This window comes from Rhinoderma darwinii, chromosome 2 (genome assembly GCF_050947455.1).
Source record: "Rhinoderma darwinii isolate aRhiDar2 chromosome 2, aRhiDar2.hap1, whole genome shotgun sequence".
In the NCBI taxonomy this organism is placed as follows: domain Eukaryota; kingdom Metazoa; phylum Chordata; class Amphibia; order Anura; family Rhinodermatidae; genus Rhinoderma; species Rhinoderma darwinii.
In genome coordinates this window covers 165570174-165594266 of record NC_134688.1, presented here as the reverse complement: position 1 = coordinate 165594266, position 24093 = coordinate 165570174, and the positions used below count along the sequence as shown (strand labels likewise).

The window sequence follows — 24093 nt, the reverse complement described above, 5'->3', positions numbered from 1 at the left end:
TGAATGCCGAACACAACAGCGAAAAACCTGTAAAAAAAAAAGATAAAGTTCCTACTTACCGAGAACTTCCCGGCCGTTGCCTTGGTGACGCGTCCTTGGTGACGCGTCCTTGGTGACGCGCCTCTCTTGACATCGGGCCCCACCTCCCTGGATGACGCAGCAGTCCAAGTGACCGCTGCAGCCTGTGATTGGCTGCAGCCTGTGCTTGGCCTGTGATTGGCTGGAGCTGTCACTTGAACTGAAGTGTCATCCCGGGAGGTCGGACTGCAGGAAGGAGACTGGAGTAATCGGTAAGTTAGAACTTCGTTTTTTTTTTACAGGTTAATGTATTTTGGGATCGCAAGTCACTGTCCATGGTGCTGAAACAGTTTAACTCTTTCAGCACCATGGACAGTGACTATCTCCTGACGTCGCGTACCGATAATTTTTTTGCCGGGATCGGCCAAAACGAGTTTGGCCGAACCCGGTGAAGTTCGGTACGCTTGTCCGGCTTCGCTCATCGCAAAGACACTCCGTTTGGATGTTCGGAAACAGAAAAGCACGTGGTGCTTTTCGGTTTTCATTCATCCTTTTCACTGCTGTTGCGCGAATCACGCTCGTCCCACGGAAGTGCTTCCGTGTGGTGCGCGTGATTTTCACGCACCCATTGACTTCAATGGGTGCGTGATGCGCGAAATACGCAGAGTTATTGAACCTGTCGCGCTTTTTGCGCAGCAGACAAACGCTGCGCAAAAAGCACGGACTGTCTGTACTGCCCCATAGACTTGTATTGGTCCATGCGTGCCGCGTGAAAACCACGCGGCCCGCACGGACCGAATACACGCTCGTGTGAATCCCCCCTAACATATAAAGTTGTTAATTGATCTGTTATGATGTTCCACAAAATGCTTTGCTGCATTCGATATATTTAGTATGTTTGGGTTGCGGATATAGCCTAAATGTTCGAGTATTCTAATTTTAAGTTTTCGATTGGTGCATCCAATGTATTTGAGATTGCATTGTGTACATTCTACTATGTAGATGACTGACTCTGAATTACAGTTTATATAATTTTTAATGGTGAAAGTGTTAGAGTTTGTGGAGTTCCTAAATACTTTGGTTGGAAATGCATGCTGGCAAACTTTGCAAATTTTTTGACCACATTTGTAAAACCCTTTTTGTTCAAGCCACGTGGACTTCGGTGAGTTGGAACTAAAGAATGAAGGGGATAGAGAACTGCTGAGGGAGGGAGCTTTACGTGCCACCACTCTGTAGCCCTCCCTTAGAATATCTGCCAGTATCTCGTCCTCCATTAACATGGGGAGACGTTTAGTAACTATCTTCTTAATGTCGTTGAATTGGTTACTTTGGCCCAGAACCAAAGTCGGTTTGTTTGGTTCTGAAATGGAATGTGCTTGTTTTTGTGATAGAAGGACTTCTCTAGTTTTTTTGGAGGTAATGTTGGTTGCTCTCTTAAGTGACCACTGTGGATAACCTCTTCTGTGTAATCTACTGGTGATTTGTTGCTGTTCCAATTTGAATTGGGTGTCAGAACTGCAATTGCGTTTTGCTCTGTGAAATTCTCCTACTGGAATGGAAGTAATGGTTGATTTTGCGTGATTGCTGTGAGCATGTAAAATTGTATTGCCCGCTGTGGGTTTCCTAAAGGTTTTGGATTGTATTGGTGCATAATTTATGCCTGTTAATTCTAAATCTAGGAAAGTTATGGTATTACTGTTGTGAGAAAATGTAAACCTTAAATTGGAAGAATTGGAATTTAGATACCCAACAAAATCCGGTATGGCAGATACAGTCCCCTTCCAAATGAAGAGGAGATCATCTATGTATCTGCCATACCAGTGAATGCTGTCTCCGAATGGATTTGACATGGAGAAAATTGAGGTCTCCTCCCACCACGCCATCACGAGGTTGGCTAGTGAAGGGGAGAACTTGGCACCCATGGAGACCCCCCTTAACTGCAGATAGAAAGTGCCGTCAAAATGAAAATAGTTGTGGGTCATCAGAAAAGATAATACTTGTAAAATGAAAGTCTGGAGCTGGTCGCTATAATCACTATGCATATTCAAATGATGTTTGACTGCTGTGTGGGCAATGTGATGGGGGATGCTAGTGTATAGTGATGTCACGTCGCATGTTAACCATGTGTAATTTTCAGACCATGTTTCAGTGTAAAAGGCACGAAGTACGTCCGCTGTGTCCTTAAGATAACCTGGTGTATGTTGTGATATAGGCTGTAACAGGGAATCAAGCCACTCTGATGTTTTTTCCAAGAGGGAGCCTATACCTGACACAATAGGTCTCATTGGTGGAGGGAAAATATTTTTGTGAGTTTTGGGGAGTGCGTGCATGATGGGTGTAATTGGATGATTAACAAACATGTACTCAGATTGTTTTAATGTTAATGAACCAGTTTGTAGTCCTATGTCTAATAGATGTTTAATTTCTTTTTGGAATTTTGATGTGGGATTGTCCTTCAAGACTTCATGTTCAATAGTCTATGAAAAACGGCTCCAAAAAGGTCCCAAGAAGTGACCTGCACTTCTTTTTCGTGGCCGTTTTTCAAAATTGCCGCGTAAAAAAATGGCCTGTCGGAACAGAACGCTGTTTTTCCCATTGAAATCAATGGGCAGATGTTTGGAGGCGCTCTGCTTCCGATTTTTTTCAGCCGTTTACGGGCCAAAACTAGGCCGTGTGAACATAACCTAAGGCCTTGTTCACACAGTGCAGATTTGATGCAGATTTTGCATGCATTTGTTATGCTAAAACCAGAATTAGATGACACAAGAGGAAACATTTTAAAGCCTTCCTTTAATATTTCAGATTCCATTACTGGTTTTGGCTCAAAAAATACTTGCAAAATCCGTCTGAACAAGGCCTAAGTAATGTGACACAAACAAACCGGGGTCTTGTGAAGAAGATAATGAGTTTCTAGGCAGTCTGATCATGATTTGCTTACTGGACATTATTGTAATATGGAGTATGACGGCTGAGCTTACATAACACCTCTTAGCAGATCTCATGATAGACATGTTGGCCACGCTGGCTTATGTTAATGTAAAAGGACAGTGTAAAGCTTAATCCAGTAGAAATTTGCAGCTGAATGATTGCTTTTACATGGAATACATGAATTCTGGACACGGTGAGTAACAAACATTTGTAATTATATTAAGGGCTAAGCCAAGACGCGTTCTGTAGCAGTAAATAATATTGTATAAGCATTGTGACTACATATTTTGCTCTGTGTCTCCATTCATAGGCAGCACTGACACTTACCTGCCATTCTCTCTTGGATGCTCTTGATCTAGTTTCTCGTCACTGATCTGTATAAATCCTGTCTGTCATTCCACCTACTTGTTTTTGAAGCACCTTATGCAATATGTCTACAGTTAAATGGGAAAAACTAATGATTAACACCATTTACTATAGAGCAGAGTACACTAAGTCAGGGTGGTGATACAGGGCAGTTCATGCAGTGCTTACGATTAGTTTTACAATAGGGTGGAATTATTAACCCCTTAGTGACCAGCCCATTTTAGGCCCTAATGACCAAGCTATTTTATTCGTTTTTCTATAGTCGCATTCAAAGAGCTATAACGTTTTTATTTTTTCGTCTACATAGCTGTATGAGGACTTGTTTTTTGCGGGATTAGTTGTACTTTTTAATAGCACCATTTTAGGGTACATATAATTTTTATATTAACTTTTATTAACCTTTTTGGGGGATTATAAAAAAAAACTGAAATTCCGCCATTGTTCTATGCGTTTTTAAATTGACACCGTTCACTGTGCGGCGTAAATAACATGTTACCTTTATTCTATGGGTCGGTACGATTATGGCGATAACACATATGTGGAGGTTTTTTTATGTTTTACGACTTTTGCACAATAAAAACACTTTTGAACTAAAATTATTTGTTTTTGCATCGTCGCTTTCCAAGAGCTGTAATTTTTTTATTTTTCCATCAATGTAGTGATTTTTTGGGCTTGTTTTCTGCGGGACAAGACGTAGTTTTGAATGGTACTGTTTTGGGGTGCATGGGACGTATTGATTCATTTTTATTATGACTTTTTTAGGGGGCAATGGAAAAAAATTGCAATTTCGCCATGGTTTTTTGGTTTTTTTTTTACGGTGTTCACTTTGCGGTTTAAATTACATATTAACTTTATTAATGGAGTCATTACGGTTGCGGCGATACCACATATGTGTACTTTTTTTTTTTTTTTTTACACTTTTACTAAATAAAACCACTTTTTATGGAAAAACATGTTTTTGTTTTTTTTTACTGTACTTTTTATTAATAATCTTTATTTCACTTTGATGACTTATTTTATTAGTCCCACTAGGGGACTTTACTGTGCGATCTTCCGATCGCTGCTATAATGCTCTGTTATACTTCGTATACCAGAGCATTATTGCCTGTAAATCTGACAGGCAATCTGTTAGGACGTGCCTCCGGCGCGTCCTAACAGGCATATGTCCAGGGCAGACCTGGGGGCTTTTATCAGGCCCCCGGCTGCCATGACACCCCATCGGAGACCCGCAATTGCATTCGCGGGCCGCCGATGGGTGACAGAGGGAGCGCACTCCCTCTGTAAACAAAGTTAAATGCCGCGGTCGCTATTGACGGCGGCATTTAACGGGTTAAACGGCCGTGATCGAAGTAAACTTCGATCGCGGGCGTTGGAGCAGGAGCTCAGCTGTCATCAGACAGCAGAGCCCCGGCTCCTGCCTGCACGGGAGACCCGTGCAGGACTTAGGCTAGGCTGACGTGAAAAGGCGTCAGCCTAGCCTAAAGCCCATTAGTGACCGACGTAAAAAGGCGTATTGGTGGTCACTAAGGGGTTAACAAGTTGTCCGCTTTAAGCAAATTAATTACATTTTTGTTTACTTAAAAGTTATAAATTTTTTACTATACTATCTGTGTTAATTCCTCATAGTTTTAAAGATCTCTGCTTGTTGTTATTGAGTAGGAAGATTCAGTGTTGTCTTCCAGCGGAAAAAGTTCTGTTCATGGTCATGTAAGGGTGTGTTCACACGGCTTATTTCAAGCAGTTTTCCGTGCCGTAAACGCCCGAAAAAAGGAAGCTGAACATTTTCAAACATCTGCCCATTGATTTCAATGGGAAAAACTGAGTTTCGTTCCGACATGGCGTTTTTTTTAAAGCGGCCGCTTGAAAAAACGGCGCATAACAAAACGCCCCGTAAAAAAGAAGTGCATGTCACTTCTTGAGCCATTTTTTGAGCCGTTTTTCGTGGTCTCAAAAGAAAAACAGTCCATAAAAAACGCACCAAAAAAACGCCTGATGCATAAAAAAACGGCTGTAAATCAGAGGCGGTTTTCCCTTGAAAACAGCTCTGTATTTTACAGCCGTTTTTTGTTAAGCGTGTGACCATACCCTAATGGATACTCAGATGCTAGAATCAGACACACAGCTCTAAAACACACTGTAATGAGCCGTGCACCTGTGTGTCCATCACATGACCATGGACAGAATTGTATCCACTGGAAGTAAAAAATTTATGTTCCTACTAAATAAAAACAAGCAGAGATCTTGAAAACCATGAGGAATTAATACAGAAAGTATATTATAACATTAATCTCTGATTCTCTTTTTTTTCCTGAGCTGGTAGATGGAGCCTAAAAGCTATCATGTCTTCTATACACTGCACACATAGATTGCGATAGGAGAGCAGGATTCTCCTCTTCTATCACATATATAGAAGCTGCAGCAACATGGAGGACATTATACAACAGTGTAGCTGTGAATCCAGCACTGGGGTGAGATACAATGCTTAGGGTATGTTCACTCAGCAACGCCAATTACGTCTGAATTTCAGACGTTTTGACAAGTTCACACGTTTTTCGCGGCGTCTTTTACGGACGTAATTGGAGCTGGTTTTCTTTGTCAATGAAAAACGGCTCCAATTACGTCCCAAGAAGTGACATGCACTTCTTTGAGGCGGGCGTCTTTTTACGCGCCGTCTTTTGACAGCAGCGCGTAAAAAAAATCGGTTTGGAGCTGTTTTTTCGGGCGTAATTCGAGGCATAAAATGCCAGAACTACGTCCGTAAATAGGGCATGTGAACATACCCTTACTAGGAAGCTGCAGCAGCTGTGTGTTTCTCTCTCCCTCTGCTCCCTCCTCTACTTCTCCATAGACTTCTATGGGAAGCTGTTACCTGATTATTTTTCCTGTGAGCTGACTTGAGTTATAAAAAGCACTTAATTCAGAGTGAGTGAACAGTTAGGATTGGGGAAGAAGTCATTTTTCTCTAATAAGATATATTACAAAGTTTCCTATAGTCACTTTAAGATGAACATGTTTGACAATAGGTGTTACTCCGGGCAAAGCTTACACTGTATTATGCCTTTTTTTTTGCTGTGATTTTGCACAATCATCAACAAAAACACCACTAAATGGGCATGTGTAAATACCCCAAATATGAGTACAACGTGGGCGTGGTTTTGGAGGCATGACTTCACACATAATGCAATTTACCACTTAGGTCTTGGAATCTCAAACAGACAATGACTTCCTGTAACTCAGTCAATATCCTATGACCTCTGCTCTTGACTCTGGAGGCTGGGCGGGCAGGCAGTGTGTGCATGTCTGGCTGCTGAATAGGGTGTCTCTGGTTCTCTGCTCCCTTGACAACTTCAATCTGTTCCAAATTATTACGTACATTGGATTTAAGTGTCATAAACATTTAATTATAGTTTTTCAATTAAACTCATGGATGGTATTGTGTCTTAGGGCTCTTTGGGTCATTAGAATCAATCTCAGCCACCTGTGATAATTAGTTTTCCAGGTGTGCCCAATCAAAGGAAAACTACCGTTCCACATTATTAAGCAGGCCACAAGTTTCAAGCAATATGGGAAAGAAAAAGGATCTCTCTGCTGCCGAAAAGCGTGAAATAGTGCAATACCTTGGACAAGGTATGAAAACATTGGATATTTCAAGAAAACGTAAGCGTGATCATCATACTGTGAAAAGATTTGTGGCTGATTCAGAGCACAGACGGGTTCGTTCAGATAAAGGCATAATGAGGAAGGTTTCTGCCAGACAAATTAATAGGATTAGGAGAGCAGCTGCTAAAATGCCATTGCAAAGCAGCAAACAGGTATTTGAAGCCGCTGGTGCCTCTGGAGTCCCACGAACCTCAAGGTGTAGGATCCTCCTGAGGTTTGCAAGTGTGCATAAAGCTATTATTCGGCCACCCCTAAACAATGCTCACAAGCGGAAACGGTTGCAGTGGGCTCAGAAATACATGAAGACTCATTTTCAAACCGTGTTGTTTACTGATGAGTGTCGTGTAACCCTGGATGGTCCAGATGGATGGAGTAGTGGATGGTTGGTGAATGTACACCATGTCCCAACAAGGCAGCGACGTCAGCAAGGAGGTGGCGGAGTCATGTTTTAGGCTGGAATCATGGTGAGAGAGCTGGTAGGCCCCTTTAGGGTCCCTGACGGTGTGAAAATGACCTCTGAAAAGTACGTAGAGTTTATGATTGACCACTTTCTTCCGCGGTACAAAAAGAAGAACCGTGCCTTCCGTAGCAAAATTATCTTCATGCATGACAATGCACCATCTCATGCTGCAAAGAATACCTCTGTGTCATTGGCTGCTATGGGCATAAAAGGAGAGAAACTCATGGTGTGGCCCCCATGTTCTCCTGACCTCAACCCTATTGAGAACCTTTGGAGCATCCTCAAGCAAAATATCTATGAGGGTGGGAGGCAGTTCACATCAAAACAGAAGCTCTGGGAGGCTATTCTGACATCCTGCAAAAATATTCAAGCAGAAACTGTCCAAATACTCACAAATTCAATGGATACAAGAATTGTGAAGGTGATATCAAAGAAGGGGTCCTATGTTAACATGTAACTTGGCCTGCTAAGTTTTTTTTGATTGAAAGAGCTTTTGATTTTTGTAAATATAACCTCCTGATGCTGCAAATTCAACAAATTACCATTTTAGTTCTCTTTACAACCTTTAAAATGTTTTGATCTCTGTTGTGCATAATAATTTGAAACAGTGCATTTTGAGTTTTTTACTTCTAAAAAAAAATCTGTTATCATTAGGAAATTTGTTCAATAAAATTTGCATTATACTCCAACGGTTTATGGCTTGAAGATTATACTGACTGTCATTTGCATCGACTATTTGGAAAATCAGTGAAAAATAACATTTGCATAATAATTTGGAATGCGGTGTAAGTATGCCTAATGCATTGCCTGAGGGTGAGGTGCATGACACAGGGGTTCTCTTTTTTTGGTGTTCTTTAAATCCCTTTGTCATGCTCCTCTCCCTCAGGTCCTTCACTAGGAATAACACATTGTATACATTTTTTTACAGTAGTGTTCCTAAATATTTTTTTTTCTTGGTATCCTAAAAGAAACTGATTCTTCCTATAAAACTGTATGACAAATCTCCCCCAAGATTTCCACTATTGGCAGTAAAAAGTCTGGCATGATAACAGAATAAATTAAGTAAAATATTCTTCTAGAGTGCTTTGTAAACTTTATATCATGTTTCTGTGGAAATACAGTACATGGATTCACATAGATCAGACTTTATAGATACCAATAGAAATTACCTGATGTAATCTAATTCCTAATGTAGAGCAGGACTGGCCGCATCTTCAGTATACAGAGAATACAGGATGCTCTAAACAGCTTGTATTGTGCTCATGGCTTCTGCAGAGAAAGTATCTTAAAATATTTCTCACAGCCCAACAAGTAATAAGATTGCTTATGTTTGTAAAGGGAGCACTTCCAATAAGAACATTATATAAGAGTTTGGCTATTTATTCCACTCCCAAGGCAGAGCTGGCTCCCAGTCAACATTCTTATTCATACCAAAGGTGTTATATGAGGGCTGAGGTCAGGCCTCTGTGCATGTTATGTTATTATATACTGTAGGTTTCCCTTTAATTAGAACTAAAGGGGCCCAGCCAAAGCAAGGAGAAACGGACACAGAAAATGATCCCACTTCCACTATACTTTACTTGGTAAATCTGCTCCGATATTTGCCAGACAAATCTGGGTTATGTGCTTTTGAATACTGTCGAATATTTGAACAGTGCGAACATAGACCAGGCAGGCAGAAGATGCGCACGCTGTATGATAAATTTGGTGCATATTGCTAGACATGCTAGACATTTTTCTCTTTCTTATCCCACCTCTTGGTTAGCTTTATTTATGACAGTTTGTTTGCACCAAATCTAGTGAGACACAAACATGCTTTTTTTTTTTTGCCACATAAATATGTCTAAAATGGAATGTGACGTTATGGGCCAGAAATTTTACAGATTTTAGCGCATTTTACGACAAGGTTTAGTCGCAATCACATTAGTAAATCTGCCTATTTTGTCCAAAGATTATACACATAGAAATTTCAGATAAAAAAATCAAACTCCCACAGGAGTCCCTCATGGCCTGAGGAAGACGCTAGTACAGCGTAGAAACGCGTAGCCACCTTTTGTTCGAATAAAACAGATTTTATTTAAAAAATACTCTGTTTACTATTTCTCCGATTGAAACCACGCAGCAGCGCCTTGTAAAAATCCATCTCCTTTTCTCCACTGTTTCATTAATTCCGTCAAACGGTTACCTTTCAGGTAACCGGTCTGGATCTTGGCAGCAGCACCTGTGGATTATCCTTGCAACTAAACCTTTTGTCATTAGGTGAGCATGGTATATCACTACCTTCAGCTTGCCTTCTCTCATTGACCTGCACTATGTGGCACCATGCTTTTCGTTTTTATTTCCATTAACAGGGATAGAGATATTACTTATATAAAAACAAATACAATCGAAAGTGTGTCATTAACAACTTAATGACCAGGCCATTTTGTGTGTTAATGACCAAGGATTATTTTTTGTTTTTTCATGGTCAAATTACAAGAATCGTAACTTTTTTTTTTATTCCGTTGACATAGCCGTATAAGGGCATTTTTTTTGCGGGACGAGTTGTATTTTGTAATTGCACTATTTTTAGATGCTTATAATATATCGATTAACTTTTATTAACTTTATTTTAGGAGAGAATTGAAAATAAGCAGCTATTCCAGCATAGATTTTCACGTTAAAAATGTACGCCGTTTACTATGCAGCGTAAATAACATGTTAACTTTATTCTATGGGTCGGCACGATTAAGGCAATACCAAATATGTAAAGGTTTTATATGTTTTCCGACGTTTGCACAATAAAAACCCTTTTAGAAATAAAATTACTTGTTTTTGCATCGCCGCATTCCAAGAGCCGTAACTTTTTTATTTTTCCATCAATGTGACCGTATGTGGGCTTGATTTTTCCGGGCCAAGGTGTCGTTTTCATTAGTACTTTTTTGGGGTACATAGGACTTCTAGATTAACTTTTATTTAATTTTTTATAGTGGGAATGGGAGAAAAAAGAGAATTTTGCAGTTTTTTGCGTTTTTTTTTGGACGCCGTTCATCCGGCGGTTTAATGTGTTAATTTTATTCAAGTCGTTACGATCGCGTGGATACCATATATTTGTGTGTTATTTGTTTTGACACATTTACTAAATAAAAAGTTTTATTTTATTTTGACTGTAAATTTTTTTTTTTTTCACAAACTTTATCTTAAAGAGGCTCTGTCACCAGATTTTGCAACCCCTATCTGCTATTGCAGCAGATAGGCGCTGCAATGTAGATTACAGTAACGTTTTTATTTTTAAAAAACGAGCATTTTTGGCCACGTTATGACCATTTTTGTAGTTATGCAAATGAGGCTTGCAAAAGTCCAAGTGGGTGTGTTTAAAAGTAAAAGTGGGCGTGTATTATGTGCGTACATCGGGGTGTTTTTACTACTTTTACTAGCTGGGCGCTCTGATGAGAAGTATCATCCACTTCTCTTCAGAACTCCCAGCTTCTGACAGTGCAGACACAGCCGTGTTCTCGAGAGATCACGCTGTGTCGTCACTCACAGGTCCTGCATCGTGTCAGACGAGCGAGGACACATCGGCACCAGATGCTACAGTTGATTCTGCAGCAGCATCAGCGTTTGCAGGTAAGTAGCTACATCGACTTACCTCTTTAACTGCTTTACGTTTTTTTTAGTCCCACCAGGGGACTTCACTATGCGATCTGCTGATCACATATATAATGCTTCGGTATACTTAGTATACCAAAGCATTATTGCCTGTCAGTGTAAAACTGAAAGGCAATCTATTAGGCCATGCCTCCCGCGATTTCTTTGCAGGGGCGCAGATGGGGTGACAGCTCCCTCCCTCTGTCAAACACATTAGATGTCGCTATTGACAGCGGCATTTAATGGGTTAAACTGCCGGAATCAGAGCGCGATTCGATTCCGGCAGGAGCCAGGCTGTGTATAACAGCCGTGCTCCTGCCGCTGATCGCGTGGGTACACTGGCAGTACCCACGCGATCAGAGGACGGATATATCCGTCCTTTTGTGGGAACTAACTCCTGCACAGGACGGATATATCCGTCCTTCGTCGTAAAAGTAATTGTACAGGTGGCAATAGGAAATGTTCTTTTTTTGTGCTTAACCCCTTAACGATCAGGCCTATTTTGGCCTTAATGACCAAGCATTCTTTCTTATTTTTCTCATCTTCACATTCCAAGAGTTTTATAAGTCTTTTATTTTTCCGTCAACATAGGCGTATGAGAGCTTGTTTTTTCTGGACGAGTTGTGTTTTTCAATGGCACCATTTTTTGGTGCATATATTATACTGATTAACTTTTATTAAACTTTTTTGGCGGAATGGAATTGACTTTCACTATGCGGCATAAATACAATGTTACCTTTATTCTATGGGTCGGTACGATTACAATGATACCACATATGTTTAGGTTTTTTATGTTTTACTACGTTTGCACAATAAAAAACCTTTTAAACAAAAATAATACATTTTTGCATAACCGCATTCCAAAGAGCCATAACTGTATTATTTTTCCGTTGATATCACCATATGAGGGCTTTTTTTTTTCCGGGACAAGGTGTAGTTTTCATCGTTACTATTTTAGGGTGAATGGGACTTATTGATTAACTTTTATTATATTTTTTTGGTGGGGGAATGCAGAAAAAAAGTGATTTTGACGTGGTTTTAACTGTTTTTTTTGTACGGCGTTCACTATACAGTTGAATTAATGTGTTAACTTTATTGTTTGTGTTGTTATGATTGCAGCAATACCATATATGTGTACTTTTCATGTTTGTTTTTACACTTTAAAATAAAAAAATTTTTTTCCATAAAAAGTGTTTTTATTTAATTTTTTACTGTTCGTTTTTTTATATTTTCAAAAACTTTATTTGACTGTTTTTAATTATTTTTTTAAGTCCCACTAGGGAACTTCACATGCGATCTTCTGATCGCAGATATAATGCTTTGGTATACTTAGTGACAGGCAATAATGCTTTGGTATACTGTTAGGCTGGGTCCACACGAGCATGTTACGTCCGTAAAGGACGGAACGTATTTCGGCCGCAAGTCCCGGACCGAACACACTGCATGGAGCCGGGCTCCTAGCGTCTTCGTTATGTACGACGCTAGGAGTCCCTGCCTCGCTGCAGGACAACTGTCCCGTACTGTAATCATGTTTTCAGTACGGGACAGTAGTTCCACGGAGAGGCAGGGACTCCTAGCGTCGTACATAACTATGACGCTAGGAGCCCGGCTCCCTGCAGTGTGTTCGGTCCGGGACTTGCGGCCGAAATACGTTCCGTCCATTACGGACGTAACATACTCGTGTGAACCCAGCCTAAAACTTACAGGCAATCTAATAGGCATACAGCCAGGGCAGGCCTGAGGGTCTTTCTTAGACACCCAGCTGCCATGGCAACCCGTTGGCGGTCGGAGATCGCATTTGCAGGCCGCCGTTGGGTGACAGAGGGAGCTCCCTCCCTCTGTCAATAAATTTAAATGCCGCGGTCGCTATTGACTGCGGCATTTAATGGGTTAAATGGCTGAGATTGAAGAAACCTTCAATCTCGGCAGTTGCAGCGGGAGCCTGGCTGTCAGTCATAGCCAGGATCCCGCGGGATCCATCACTTACATGCACGTGGGAATGCGCGAAGGGGTTATGCTAAAATAAATTACAATCTGGTTTAAAGGGAACCTGTCACCAGCATTTCACCTATTGAACTTTACTTATCCCTCACTGGCCGCTGCTATCAAAAGTTCATTGCCGTTATCCCCTCTCCTAAAATCCTCCTCCGACTGTAAATAACGGTCTGCAAACATTTTTTTTTTTACTTATTCAACATTTTTTATTGTGTTTCAGAACACAAAATTACAAAACATAGTGGAGGGAAGGCCTCCACACCTTAAATAAAAACAAGAAACAGTGTCAGTGGACCAAAGCAAAAACAAAAAATCAATAATGTGCATCACATCTCAATATAAAGGACATTGGTCAGTATACAACAGTAGCATGAATAAGCCTAGAAGCAAGACATCAGGAGGTACAGTGAGGCCACTTAATTCAAGCGGAGAAGGAGAGGCACATTACCCTAGACAGGGGAAGAGAAAGTATAGAAAAAGGCCCCAAGAGAGGGAGGGGAGAGGACAAGGGGATCCTGGACTCCAGTTCCAGGGTATTATGAGTGAAAACAGCAGCATAGGCCGACTCAAGTTACAGCCGTGAGGTAGGAAGGAGAAGAAAGGAACACTATCCAAGGAGACCACGTAGACGTGTATTTTACCACAGCTGCCGGGGAGTGAGCCACCAGGTGTTCCATTCGCTGTATCAAGGCAAACTCCCGAAACCACTCATCTAATGTTGGGGGTATTGCAGTTTTCCATCTGCGCGGGATCACGGACTTTGCCGCCTGAAGGAGATGTCTAGTTAGGGAGTTTTTATAAACGTGTATTGGTATCGGGAACATGAATAAAAGAGCTGCTTCCGGAGAGTTGGGGACAGAGACTCCAGTAACCTCCAATATCAATTTAAGTACTGCATCCCAAAAACTCCTCAACAAGGGGCAGCTCCACCAAACATGAGACATGGAACCTCCCACAGCACCACAACGCCAACAATTGTCAGGCACAGACGGATACCATTTATAAAGAGCAGCCGGGACCCGCTACTATCTAGAGACAATTTTGTAACTAGTTTCCTGGGCCCTAATGACAATAGAGGCTTTTTGAGAAAGGGAGAAACACTGCTTCCATTGTGCATCAGTAAATGTAGTATGTAATTCTCTCTCCCAGGCCCCGCAGAAGGAAGGGAGTTGTTGGGAATGCTGTGAAAGGAGTAATTTATATATTGTGGAGATGGCATGGGTAGGGGGCTGGGTGGAAACACATACAGTGAAGGAAATAAGTATTTGATCCCTTGCTGATTTTGTAAGTTTGTCCACTGTCAAAGTCATGAACAGTCTAGAATTTTTAGGCTAGGTTAATTTTACCAGTGAGAGATAGATTATATTTAAAAAAAAAACAGAAAATCACATAGTCAAAATTATATATATTTATTTGCATTGTGCACAGAGAAATAAGTATTTGATCCCCTACCAACCATTAAGAGTTCAGCCTCCTCCAGACCAGTTACACGCTCCAAATCAACTTGGTGCCTGCATTAAAGACAGCTGTCTTAAATGGTCACCTGTATAAAAGACTCCTGTCCACAGACTCAATTAATCAGTCTGACTCTAACCTCTACAACATGGGCAAGACCAAAGAGCTTTCTAAGGATGTCAGGGACAAGATCATAGACCTGCACAAGGCTGGAATGGGCTACAAAACCATAAGTAAGACGCTGGGTGAGAAGGAGACAACTGTTGGTGCAATAGTAAGAAAATGGAAGACATACAAAATGACTGTCAATCGACATCGATCTGGGGCTCCATGCAAAATCTCACCTCGTGGGGTATCCTTGATCCTGAGGAAGGTGAGAGCTCAGCCGAAAAACTACACGGGGGGAACTTGTTAATGATCTCAAGGCAGCTGGGACCACAGTCACCAAGAAAACCATTGGTAACACATTACGCCGTAATGGATTAAAATCCTGCAGTGGCCGCAAGGTCCCCCTGCTCAAGAAGGCACATGTACAGGCCCGTCTGAAGTTTGCAAATGAACATCTGGATGATTCTGAGAGAGATTGGGAGAAGGTGCTGTGGTCAGATGAGACTAAAATTGAGCTCTTTGGCATTAACGCTACTCACCGTGTTTGGAGGAAGAGAAATGCTGCCTATGACCCAAAGAACACCGTCCCCTCTGTCAAGCATGGAGGTGGAAACATTATGTTTTGGGGGTGTTTCTCTGCTAAGGGCACAGGACTACTTCACCGCATCAATGGGAGAATGGATGGAGCCATATACCGTCAAATCCTGAGTGACAACCTCCTTCCCTCCACCAGGACATTAAAAATGGCTCGTGGCTGGGTCTTCCAGCACGACAATGACCCGAAACATACAGCCAAGGCAACAAACGAGTGGCTCAAAAAGAAGCACATTAAGGTCATGGAGTGGCCTAGCCAGTCTCCAGACCTTAATCCCATCGAAAACTTATGGAGGGAGCTTAAGATCCGAGTTGCCAAGCGACAGCCTCGAAATCTTAATGATTTACAGATGATCTGCAAAGAGGAGTGCGACAAAATTCCATCTAACATGTGTGCAAACCTCATCATCAACTACAAAAAATGTCTGACTGCTGTGCTTGCCAACAAGGGTTTTGCCATCAAGTATTAAGTCTTGTTTGCCAAAGGGATCAAATACTTATTTCTCTGTGCACAATGCAAATAAATATATATAATTTTGACAATGTGATTTTCTGTTTTTTTTTTCTTCATATAATCTATCTCTCACTGGTAAAATTAACCTAGCCTAAAAATTCTAGACTGTTCATGTCTTTGACAGTGGGCAAACTTACAAAATCAGCAAGGGATCAAATACTTATTTCCTTCACTGTATATAGAAAGATATAGATATATATATATAGAAAGATATAGATATATATACACACACACACACACACACATTTTAATTTTATATATATATATATATATATATATATATATATATATACATATATTTATAAACATATATACACACACTAGTCCTTCTCAATGAATTAGAATATCATCAAAAAGTTAATTTATTTCAGTAATTCAATTAACAAAAGTGGAACTCATATATTTTATAGATTCATTACACACAGAGTGATCTACTTCATGCTTCCCTCTGCTGACAAGCTTTATGGAGAAGCTGATGTTATTTTTCCAGCAGGACTATGCGCCTGCCCACAGTGCCAAAAGTACCAATACCTGGTTTAATAACCACAGTATAAGGCCTTATTCACACGAACGTGTGCGTTTTGCGTGCGCAAAAAACGCAGCCTTTTGCGCGCATTGCAGTTCGGTGTGTCATCAGTGAATGGTGCGTGGCTGCATGATATTCACGCATATGCCATCCTTATGACACGCGGTTTTGCTGTTTTGAAAAAGAAATGAAGGAAGTGCTTTTATTTTTTCCTTCATTTCTTTATCTACTGTTGCGCGACACACGGAAGTTCTTCCGTGTGCCGTGCGAGATTTTCACGCAACCATTGACTTCAATGGGTGCGTGATGCACGAAAAACGGCCAAGTATAGGACATGTCGTGAGTTTTACACAGCGGACATACGCTGCGTGAAAATCACGGACTGTCTGACCGGCCCCATTCACTAACATAGGTCCGTGCGACGCTCGTGATTTTCACTCGCGTATCACGGACGTTAAACTTGTTCGTGTGAATAAGGCCTAACTGTGCTTGATTGGCCAGCAAACTCGCCTGACCTAAACCCCATAGAGAACCTATGGAGTTTTGTGGAGAGGAAGATGAGAGACACCAGACCCAAAAATGCAGACGAGCTGAAGGCCGCCATCAAAGCAACCTGGGCTTCCTTTACACCTCAGCAGTGCCACAGACTGATCGCCTCCATGCCACGCCGCATTGATGCAGTAATTCATGCAAAAGGAGCCCCGACCAAGTAGTGAGTGCATATACTGGACATACTTTCAGTAGGCCAACATTTCGGTATTAAAAATCATTTTTGAAATTGGGCTTATATAATATTCTAATTTTCTGAGACACTAAATTTTGGGTTTTCATTAACGGTTAGCCATAATCATCAACATTAAAAGAGAAAAATGCTGGAACTAGATCACTCTGTATGTAATAAATCTATATAATATATGAGTTTCACTTTTTGAATTGAATTACTGAAATAAATTAACTTTTTGATGATATTCTAATTCATTGAGAAGGACTAGTGTATATATGTTTCAGCAGTCCTACATTCATCTGAATCTATACTCAATGAATACAATAAGGAGTTGCCAAATTAATTCTGAAATCAAGAAAGCCTGTATAAGGTATTTTTGAGGCAAAGACACAATTACGAATACCCCCCCCCCACACTTAAATGTTGTGTGTTACAATGAGAAATGTGTATTTAATAGGTATTTAGTGCACAGCTGTACTGATAAGAAAGCATACTGTGTACCAGGATCGCAATTATATTTAAAGTTTTCGGTGGAGCAGTTTTCCAATTCCCAGCAACATTTGCCTAAAAAAAACAAAATGCTAAAACAATTCCATAATTTATTTTTTTGAAATGTAATACTACAAATGGAAACAAGTAAAGAATTAATGGCAATCAATATAACAGACAGCTATAGGAAAACGTCAAACCACAGGTTCACAAAATGTTTTGTAATGTACCCATACAGGGTTGTACAGTGCTACAAAATGTATCCACAACATTTTAAGGTTCATGGTGCAGTTAATAAAGTAAAGTAGTGTGCGCAAACAAGGCAGACTATGTCTCCAAAACAAGCAGAATAGGTACATATCTAGTTATGTATCTGAAGACTAGGACAACAATAGCATACCAGTAACAATAAAAAGGACTTTGACAGGCCCTCCTAAAAAACAAAACATCTGCTCACATAGAAAACCATTGCTTAGGCCTTATTCAGACCAGCGTGTTCCTCGTCCGTGTGTTGTGCGTTGAAATAACTCACAGCACACAGACCCCTTAATTTCAATGGGGCTATTCAGACGTGCGTGAGTTTTGCAGCGAGTGTCTGTTGCGTGAAACTCACTGCATGTCCTATATTGCTGCGTCTTTGCGCACCTAGCCGCCCATTGAAGTCTATGGGTGCATGAAAACCACGGACAGCACACGGACAACATCTGTGTGCTGTCCGTGTTTCACGCATCAGTTACAAAGAAATGCAGATAAATAAAAAAAGTGCTTGCACGGACGTGAAAAACGCATGCCACACGCAAAGCCCGCTGATGCCAATACGCAACGCACGCTGATGGCACACACACATGAAGTGTAGGAAAAACGCGCGCAAATCAGACACGCTCATCTGAATGTAGCCTAAGTGGTAGAGACTGGCAGTTATCTTCTTTCAGTCCAGGAAGCGCTTGTGGTAGAAAAAAAAACATGTACAATCAACTATTCACTACTATAGTGAGTCATACATTGGATTTCAACATTATTGTGTCGCTAATCAATGACACAAACAAAAATGTGCTGCTGGTTAGGAAATGTTACACAAAATCTTTAATTCAGCTGGAATCTCACAAGGCCTTTTGCTGCGTTTTAGTGGTGAGTTTTTTCCCCGGTAAAAAACAGTGGCAAGATGTAGCTGTAAAGTCCATAGTAAATTATTGAAAAGGCTACAAAAAAAGTGTTTTGGTTTGTGGTGTTTCTGGAGTAGTTTGTTTTTTTCAGTTTTTTTTTATCATAGGCTTCTCTATAGCAAAAAACGCATCAACCTAACGACAGGAAAAAAAATAAATGCATGTTACATTTTAAAAAGTGATGGATTGTGGCCAGAGGTTAAAGTCTATAGTGAATTATTGAAAAGGCTACATACACAGCATTTTGGTTTGTGGCGTTTTTGTCAAAATGAAGCATGCTCTAGGTATAGTGCCTGTACAAAATACTGAACAAAAAGTGCAAGAGGCCTTAGCGAGTCTGAAGGTAGCGGGAAACTGTACAATACCTCAGCTGTCATGGCATAGATGTAAAGGTTCTAAGAACTGCATTTCTTGTAGTATTTTATAGTTCATATAACATCACATTTGTACTTTGAAACATCAAAAAAAAAAAAAAAAAACATATTACCGAACTGATCTGTGCAAGTTGGCTCCATATCTAAATAAATACAAAATTCCCGAAAACATCACACAATATAAGACAGGGTGCACGTGATATATAGACAATGACTGTATTCTTGACACTCATAAATTAAAGCTAGTTTAAATTCTCCTGAAAAAGTGTTGTAAAGGGACAAAAAGAAAAGCCACAATGGCTCATGCAGCATATAACACAGAGTAAATAAATAATGTAAGAAGAAATCCGTTCACTTGTTCTACAGCTACCAGAATGTAGCAATTCTAACAGTCCTGGCCAGTAAAAAGATATAAAGGTGTGCCCATTATACATAAAGTTCATCAGAATAAGATGTTCACCTCTGCTCCCATCCTCACCGCTAGAATTCATATAATGGATAGTAAAATGAACGATGGGTCATCTGACAAAATCTCCCACCTAGATCTGGAATTCCCTTGGTTATTGTACAGTTGCTTGAGAATATTCCCTGCACAAAGAAACAGCAGATAGAAGTCTGACATTATATGATGTTGTGTACTCCAGCTTTTCAGTTTGTTACATGTGCCTCTTTTTTGGCTGCTGATCCAGCTTTCGTTTCAGCAAATTGTAGTTCTCTTTGGTTCCAGAGGCAGAAGGATCTAACTTCATGGAAATTTCATAGTATTTCTTGGCCAGGTCAAGACGCCCCCAGCGGTGGTAAAGCACGGCTGAAATATATACAAGTTTTAACAGGTTACCACAAAACTATAATTAAAGGGAACTGGTCACCAGCATTTCACCTATTAAACCAGCAATACCTGGTGGTAGTGGGTGAGAAATCATTTCTATATAACCTATAATTGTCTTCTTAGTCGGCTCTGTAGCTTTAGTATTCAGCTTTTTAGTGTTCCCACACCGTATGCTAATGAGCAGAAAAGAGTCAGATCTTCATTCCTCAAGTCTTTCCGAGTTTACCCCGCCTCCTTACTTTTGATTGACAGCTCCTCGCCTTCCCCCAGGGATACCAGATTATTACGATAAAAGGCGCAAAATGTTTACAGACCGTTATTTACAGTCGGAGGAGTTTAGGAGAGGGGATAACAGCATTGAACTTTTGATAGCAGCGGCCAGTGAAGGATAAGTAAAGTTCAATAGGTGAAATAATGGTGACAGGTTCCCTTTAAATGTCACAACCCTAGGCTCACGCCTTTTTTCTTAATCCTGATGAAAACTCCTGTTTTGTTTTATTATTTAAAAAAAAAAACAAAAAAAAAACGGACATCAAACAGGACGGCGTAACAGGATTCCTATCTTGTGGCATCCTGTTGCCATGGACTTGCATTGTATAAAAAAAAACATCCATCAGGATCATGTTGTTTAATAGGACAGCAAAATAAGGCAGTCTCCGTTTGTCTGTCCTGTTAAATAAATGGATCCTGACAGAAACTTTTAAAAAGGGAGACTTAACGGATGCGTTTAACCATGATGGAAGCCCCATTAAAAAACTATGGATCTGTGAATAGATCGGTTTAGAAAAAAACTAATTAATTAAACTGCCATTTCCAAAAGATAGCCAAATGTGGTATGAACATAACGTAACTCCTTTTATCATGTATCCTTTTATTAAGAAGGGTTATGTGGGGAGAAGCGGGGGGCTGGGGGGAACCGGAAGGCTGTACTCTATGTACAAGCAGTGGCAGTAGTGCAGCAATTACATAGAGTACAGCGGGGCTGGTCACATGACAAAGAGTCGCGTCGTCATTAAGGGAGACTGTGCCACTAGACTTCCGGTGCTCCGCCAGCACTATAAAAATCTATTGAAATCTCATAATGAGCGCGACGGGAGACCACAATGTATATTAGTGAGTGTACTTACTTACTGCAGTGAGTACACTGCTAATACTTTTCGGTCCCCACATCACCCCTTTAAGCCGATTTGGAGAGAAGATTTTATTTTCTGGCCGTGACTGGTAGTTATACGGACCTTTCTTTTACACATCAACATGCATTATTAGGGTATGTTCACAAGTAGCAGATTTATTGCAGACATTTCTGCCATAAAAAATCCGTTCCATACATGCGAAAAGTGCAGTGTTTGCGTCATTTGTATGGATTTCTACAAACACCATTCAGATGTTTGGAACAGTCACAGAAATTTTTGTAACAAATCTGCCGCAGAGTTTTTTTTCTAATAGAACGAGAGATAATGTATTGTTTACTTATGCAGGATTTAATATATATAACTGCTGTCTCAGTAACTGTAAAGTAATTTTGTCATTCTATATTTTTCTGTGATTGATAGACATGCAGTGTTAGGCTGGGTTCACACGACCACATTAACGTCCGTAATGGACGGACGTATTTCGGCCGGAAGTCCCGGACCGAACTCAGTGCAGGGAGCCGGGCTCCTAGCATCATAGTTATGTACGACGCTAGGAGTCCCTGCCTCTCTGCAGGACAACTGTCCCGTACTGTAATCATGTTTTCAGTACGGGACAGTAGTTCCACGGAGAGGCAGGGACTACTAGCATCGTACATAACTATGATGCTAGGAGCCCGGCTCCCTGCAGTCTGTCCGGTCCGGGACTTCCGGCCGAAATACGTCCGTCCATTACGGACGTTAATGTGGTCGTGTGAACCCAGCCTTAGTGATCGGGAATAGGCGTGGCATATTTATCATGGACTTTGCAGGTTTTATATGGTTGTTTTTACCCTTAAAACAAAAAAATAAAACTATTTTTACACGTTATTACACACCCCGGTTACTATAGAAGCAATTCTAAGAACACTTTCTAGAACAGTATCGCAAATAACTTTGTCGTTTTTTTTCTCAACTGCACCACTATCACTAGTGTGAACAAGGTTACATCTGTAAAGAAAAACCATGCACAGAATATCCAACACAGTTTAAAGAGCTGAGAGAGATTCACTGGAGAGATTTATTAATAGTGGCACACTGTGCGAGCAGTGTGCCACGTTCTACCCATGCATGCGGGTGCCAGGATCACCAACCTACGCAATTGATGAATCTAGTGTATTCTAAAAACAAGCCAGGTCGGACCTGATGTCGTTTACCGCTACATTTCTAAGGCCTTGTTCATACGGCGCAAAAAAAAATTAACAATGTGTAAACATGTCAAACATCCTAGCGTTTTTGTAAAGCGCTTATTAAAATACAGGCGTGTTTTACACTTTTTTTATGTGTTATGTACGCGTTTTTTGGCACGTAATTAGAATTCCCATTGACTATGAGAATTATACGCATTTTACGCGCCAAGAATTGATATGACCATTCTTTTTTTTTACACAACGCGTTTTTTAAATACGCGCGTAAAAAAAAAATGCGTTGTATGCACTACAATGCGCTTTCCCATTGAGGTCAATAGGAAGCTTAAAGCAAGAGTTTGGCACATAAAACGTGTTGAACGCATTGAATACACGCCGTGTGAACAAGGCCTTAATGTTCATAAATGGGTCACACTCAGGATGATTCAGAGTTCCACCTAATTTTCCAGACGTATTCGTATGTAATGGAAAAAAAATGACGCAGGGGCATCAAAAACATGGTATTCAACCCAAACGTCAGATTTTTCTCAATGCAATTAGGCCGGAAAACTGGCGTAAATACATTCATAAATCTGCCCCACTGTGACAAATTGTTGGATCTTCTGTGCATTATGGAAGAAAGCTTATCTTCCTTCAATTACGTGGACAGTGTGCTGCCTATCTCACTGTCTTTGAGACCGGTTTTACACATGGTGGAGCTGGGATGATAATGGCACAGTTGACATTACTATGGCAGCAAAATAAATGCATGGCTCGCATACAGGTTTTGGTGAGACATTGAGTGCATTGTAATTTCAAGGAAACGTTCTAATGTTCTACAAAAAAAACCAAAACCAGATGTACATGGGGACAAAACGTGCCACACCTAGTGTATCCTCTGATATTAAAGTCAAAGAACTGCAAACGTGTGCATTTAATAAAATCGCAGTACAAATTAATGTTTAACGCCCCACTCCGGTGTGAACCCTGTGATTTATTTATCTTTTTGAACCCTGGGGTATTTTTGTGTTTTTCTTCACAGAAGACAGTTGGTCCCATTTTACTTTTAGTAACCTGATCCGTTTTCATCAAGCTCCCTGGTACAATGTTAAAGCCATGCTATGATGGACGCTGAGAAGCATGGTGTGAACGCAGCCTAATGAGATGTACTACATGGACTGCTGTGCTAGACCGCTACAATTAACAGTGCTATTCAAACACAGCTGCACTGCTGAACTGTAGTCCGCTCCTCTATATTACATTGGAAGACACATCAGACATTCTCTTATTTCCCCGGGAGCCCACACTGGGCTGCACAGGTTTCTCACTTCTTACCACTACGAAAAGATTTTAGTTGAGCAGTCTCATCACATGCTTATCTAGGCTTTCTACATGTTATATCTAGAAATCCGATACTTATCTGGATATAATGGCCTCTCTCTCTAATCCTGTCAAATGACTTGCTGGATGTTCTCTTATACTAATAAAAGGAATAAAGACTAAAACCCAACCAGAATTGTAAAATGTACAAATAACTTTTTTTTTTACCTATAAGTGATGAATAACTTGGAAATGAATACAATTCTGCACGGCATATGCCAAATATGTATCAAGGTGTGGTTTCAATACTACAGGGCATCTCTATACTCGGCCATAGATGCTGCTGAATAATACATTCAATTAAAAGGAGCTAATCGTCTCATCAGCGGCTCAGAAATATGATTTGATTGACCGGAGGAGCATCTGTGTTTAGCCGGGTCCACTTGCTCCACAATGCTGCTGCCTTTCATGAACATTTTAACTCAGCGTGCCCTGAAAACTTTGACAGAAATGTGCTGTAAGAAAGCGCAGGCCTCAAAGGGGCTCTTTCCATTTTTTAATTCTATTCATGCAGTTCCTAAACAAAGAGTCTGCACAAGGAGGCCTTTACAGTGCGAACAGTCATCTCCTCATAATGGAAAGGCTTC

General features: G+C 40.6%; 1 protein-coding gene across 4 annotated transcripts in view; it reads right to left on the bottom strand.

Annotated features, from left to right (window-relative positions):
* TMTC4 (transmembrane O-mannosyltransferase targeting cadherins 4) overlaps positions 1–24093 on the bottom strand; it is a 129210-nt gene that overhangs the window by 50680 nt on the left and 54437 nt on the right. For 2 of the 4 annotated variants that reach the window (XM_075852445.1, XM_075852446.1), the window contains exon 18: positions 17558–19809. The exons of 1 other annotated variant lie outside the window; for it this stretch is intronic. In XM_075852445.1, coding sequence (XP_075708560.1) covers positions 19658–19809 — 152 coding nt within the window. In that variant the 3' untranslated portion in view covers positions 17558–19657. Of the gene's footprint in view, positions 1–3273; positions 3376–17557; positions 19810–24093 lie in introns of those variants that run through there. One more of the 4 variants, XM_075852447.1, reaches the window with a different exon arrangement.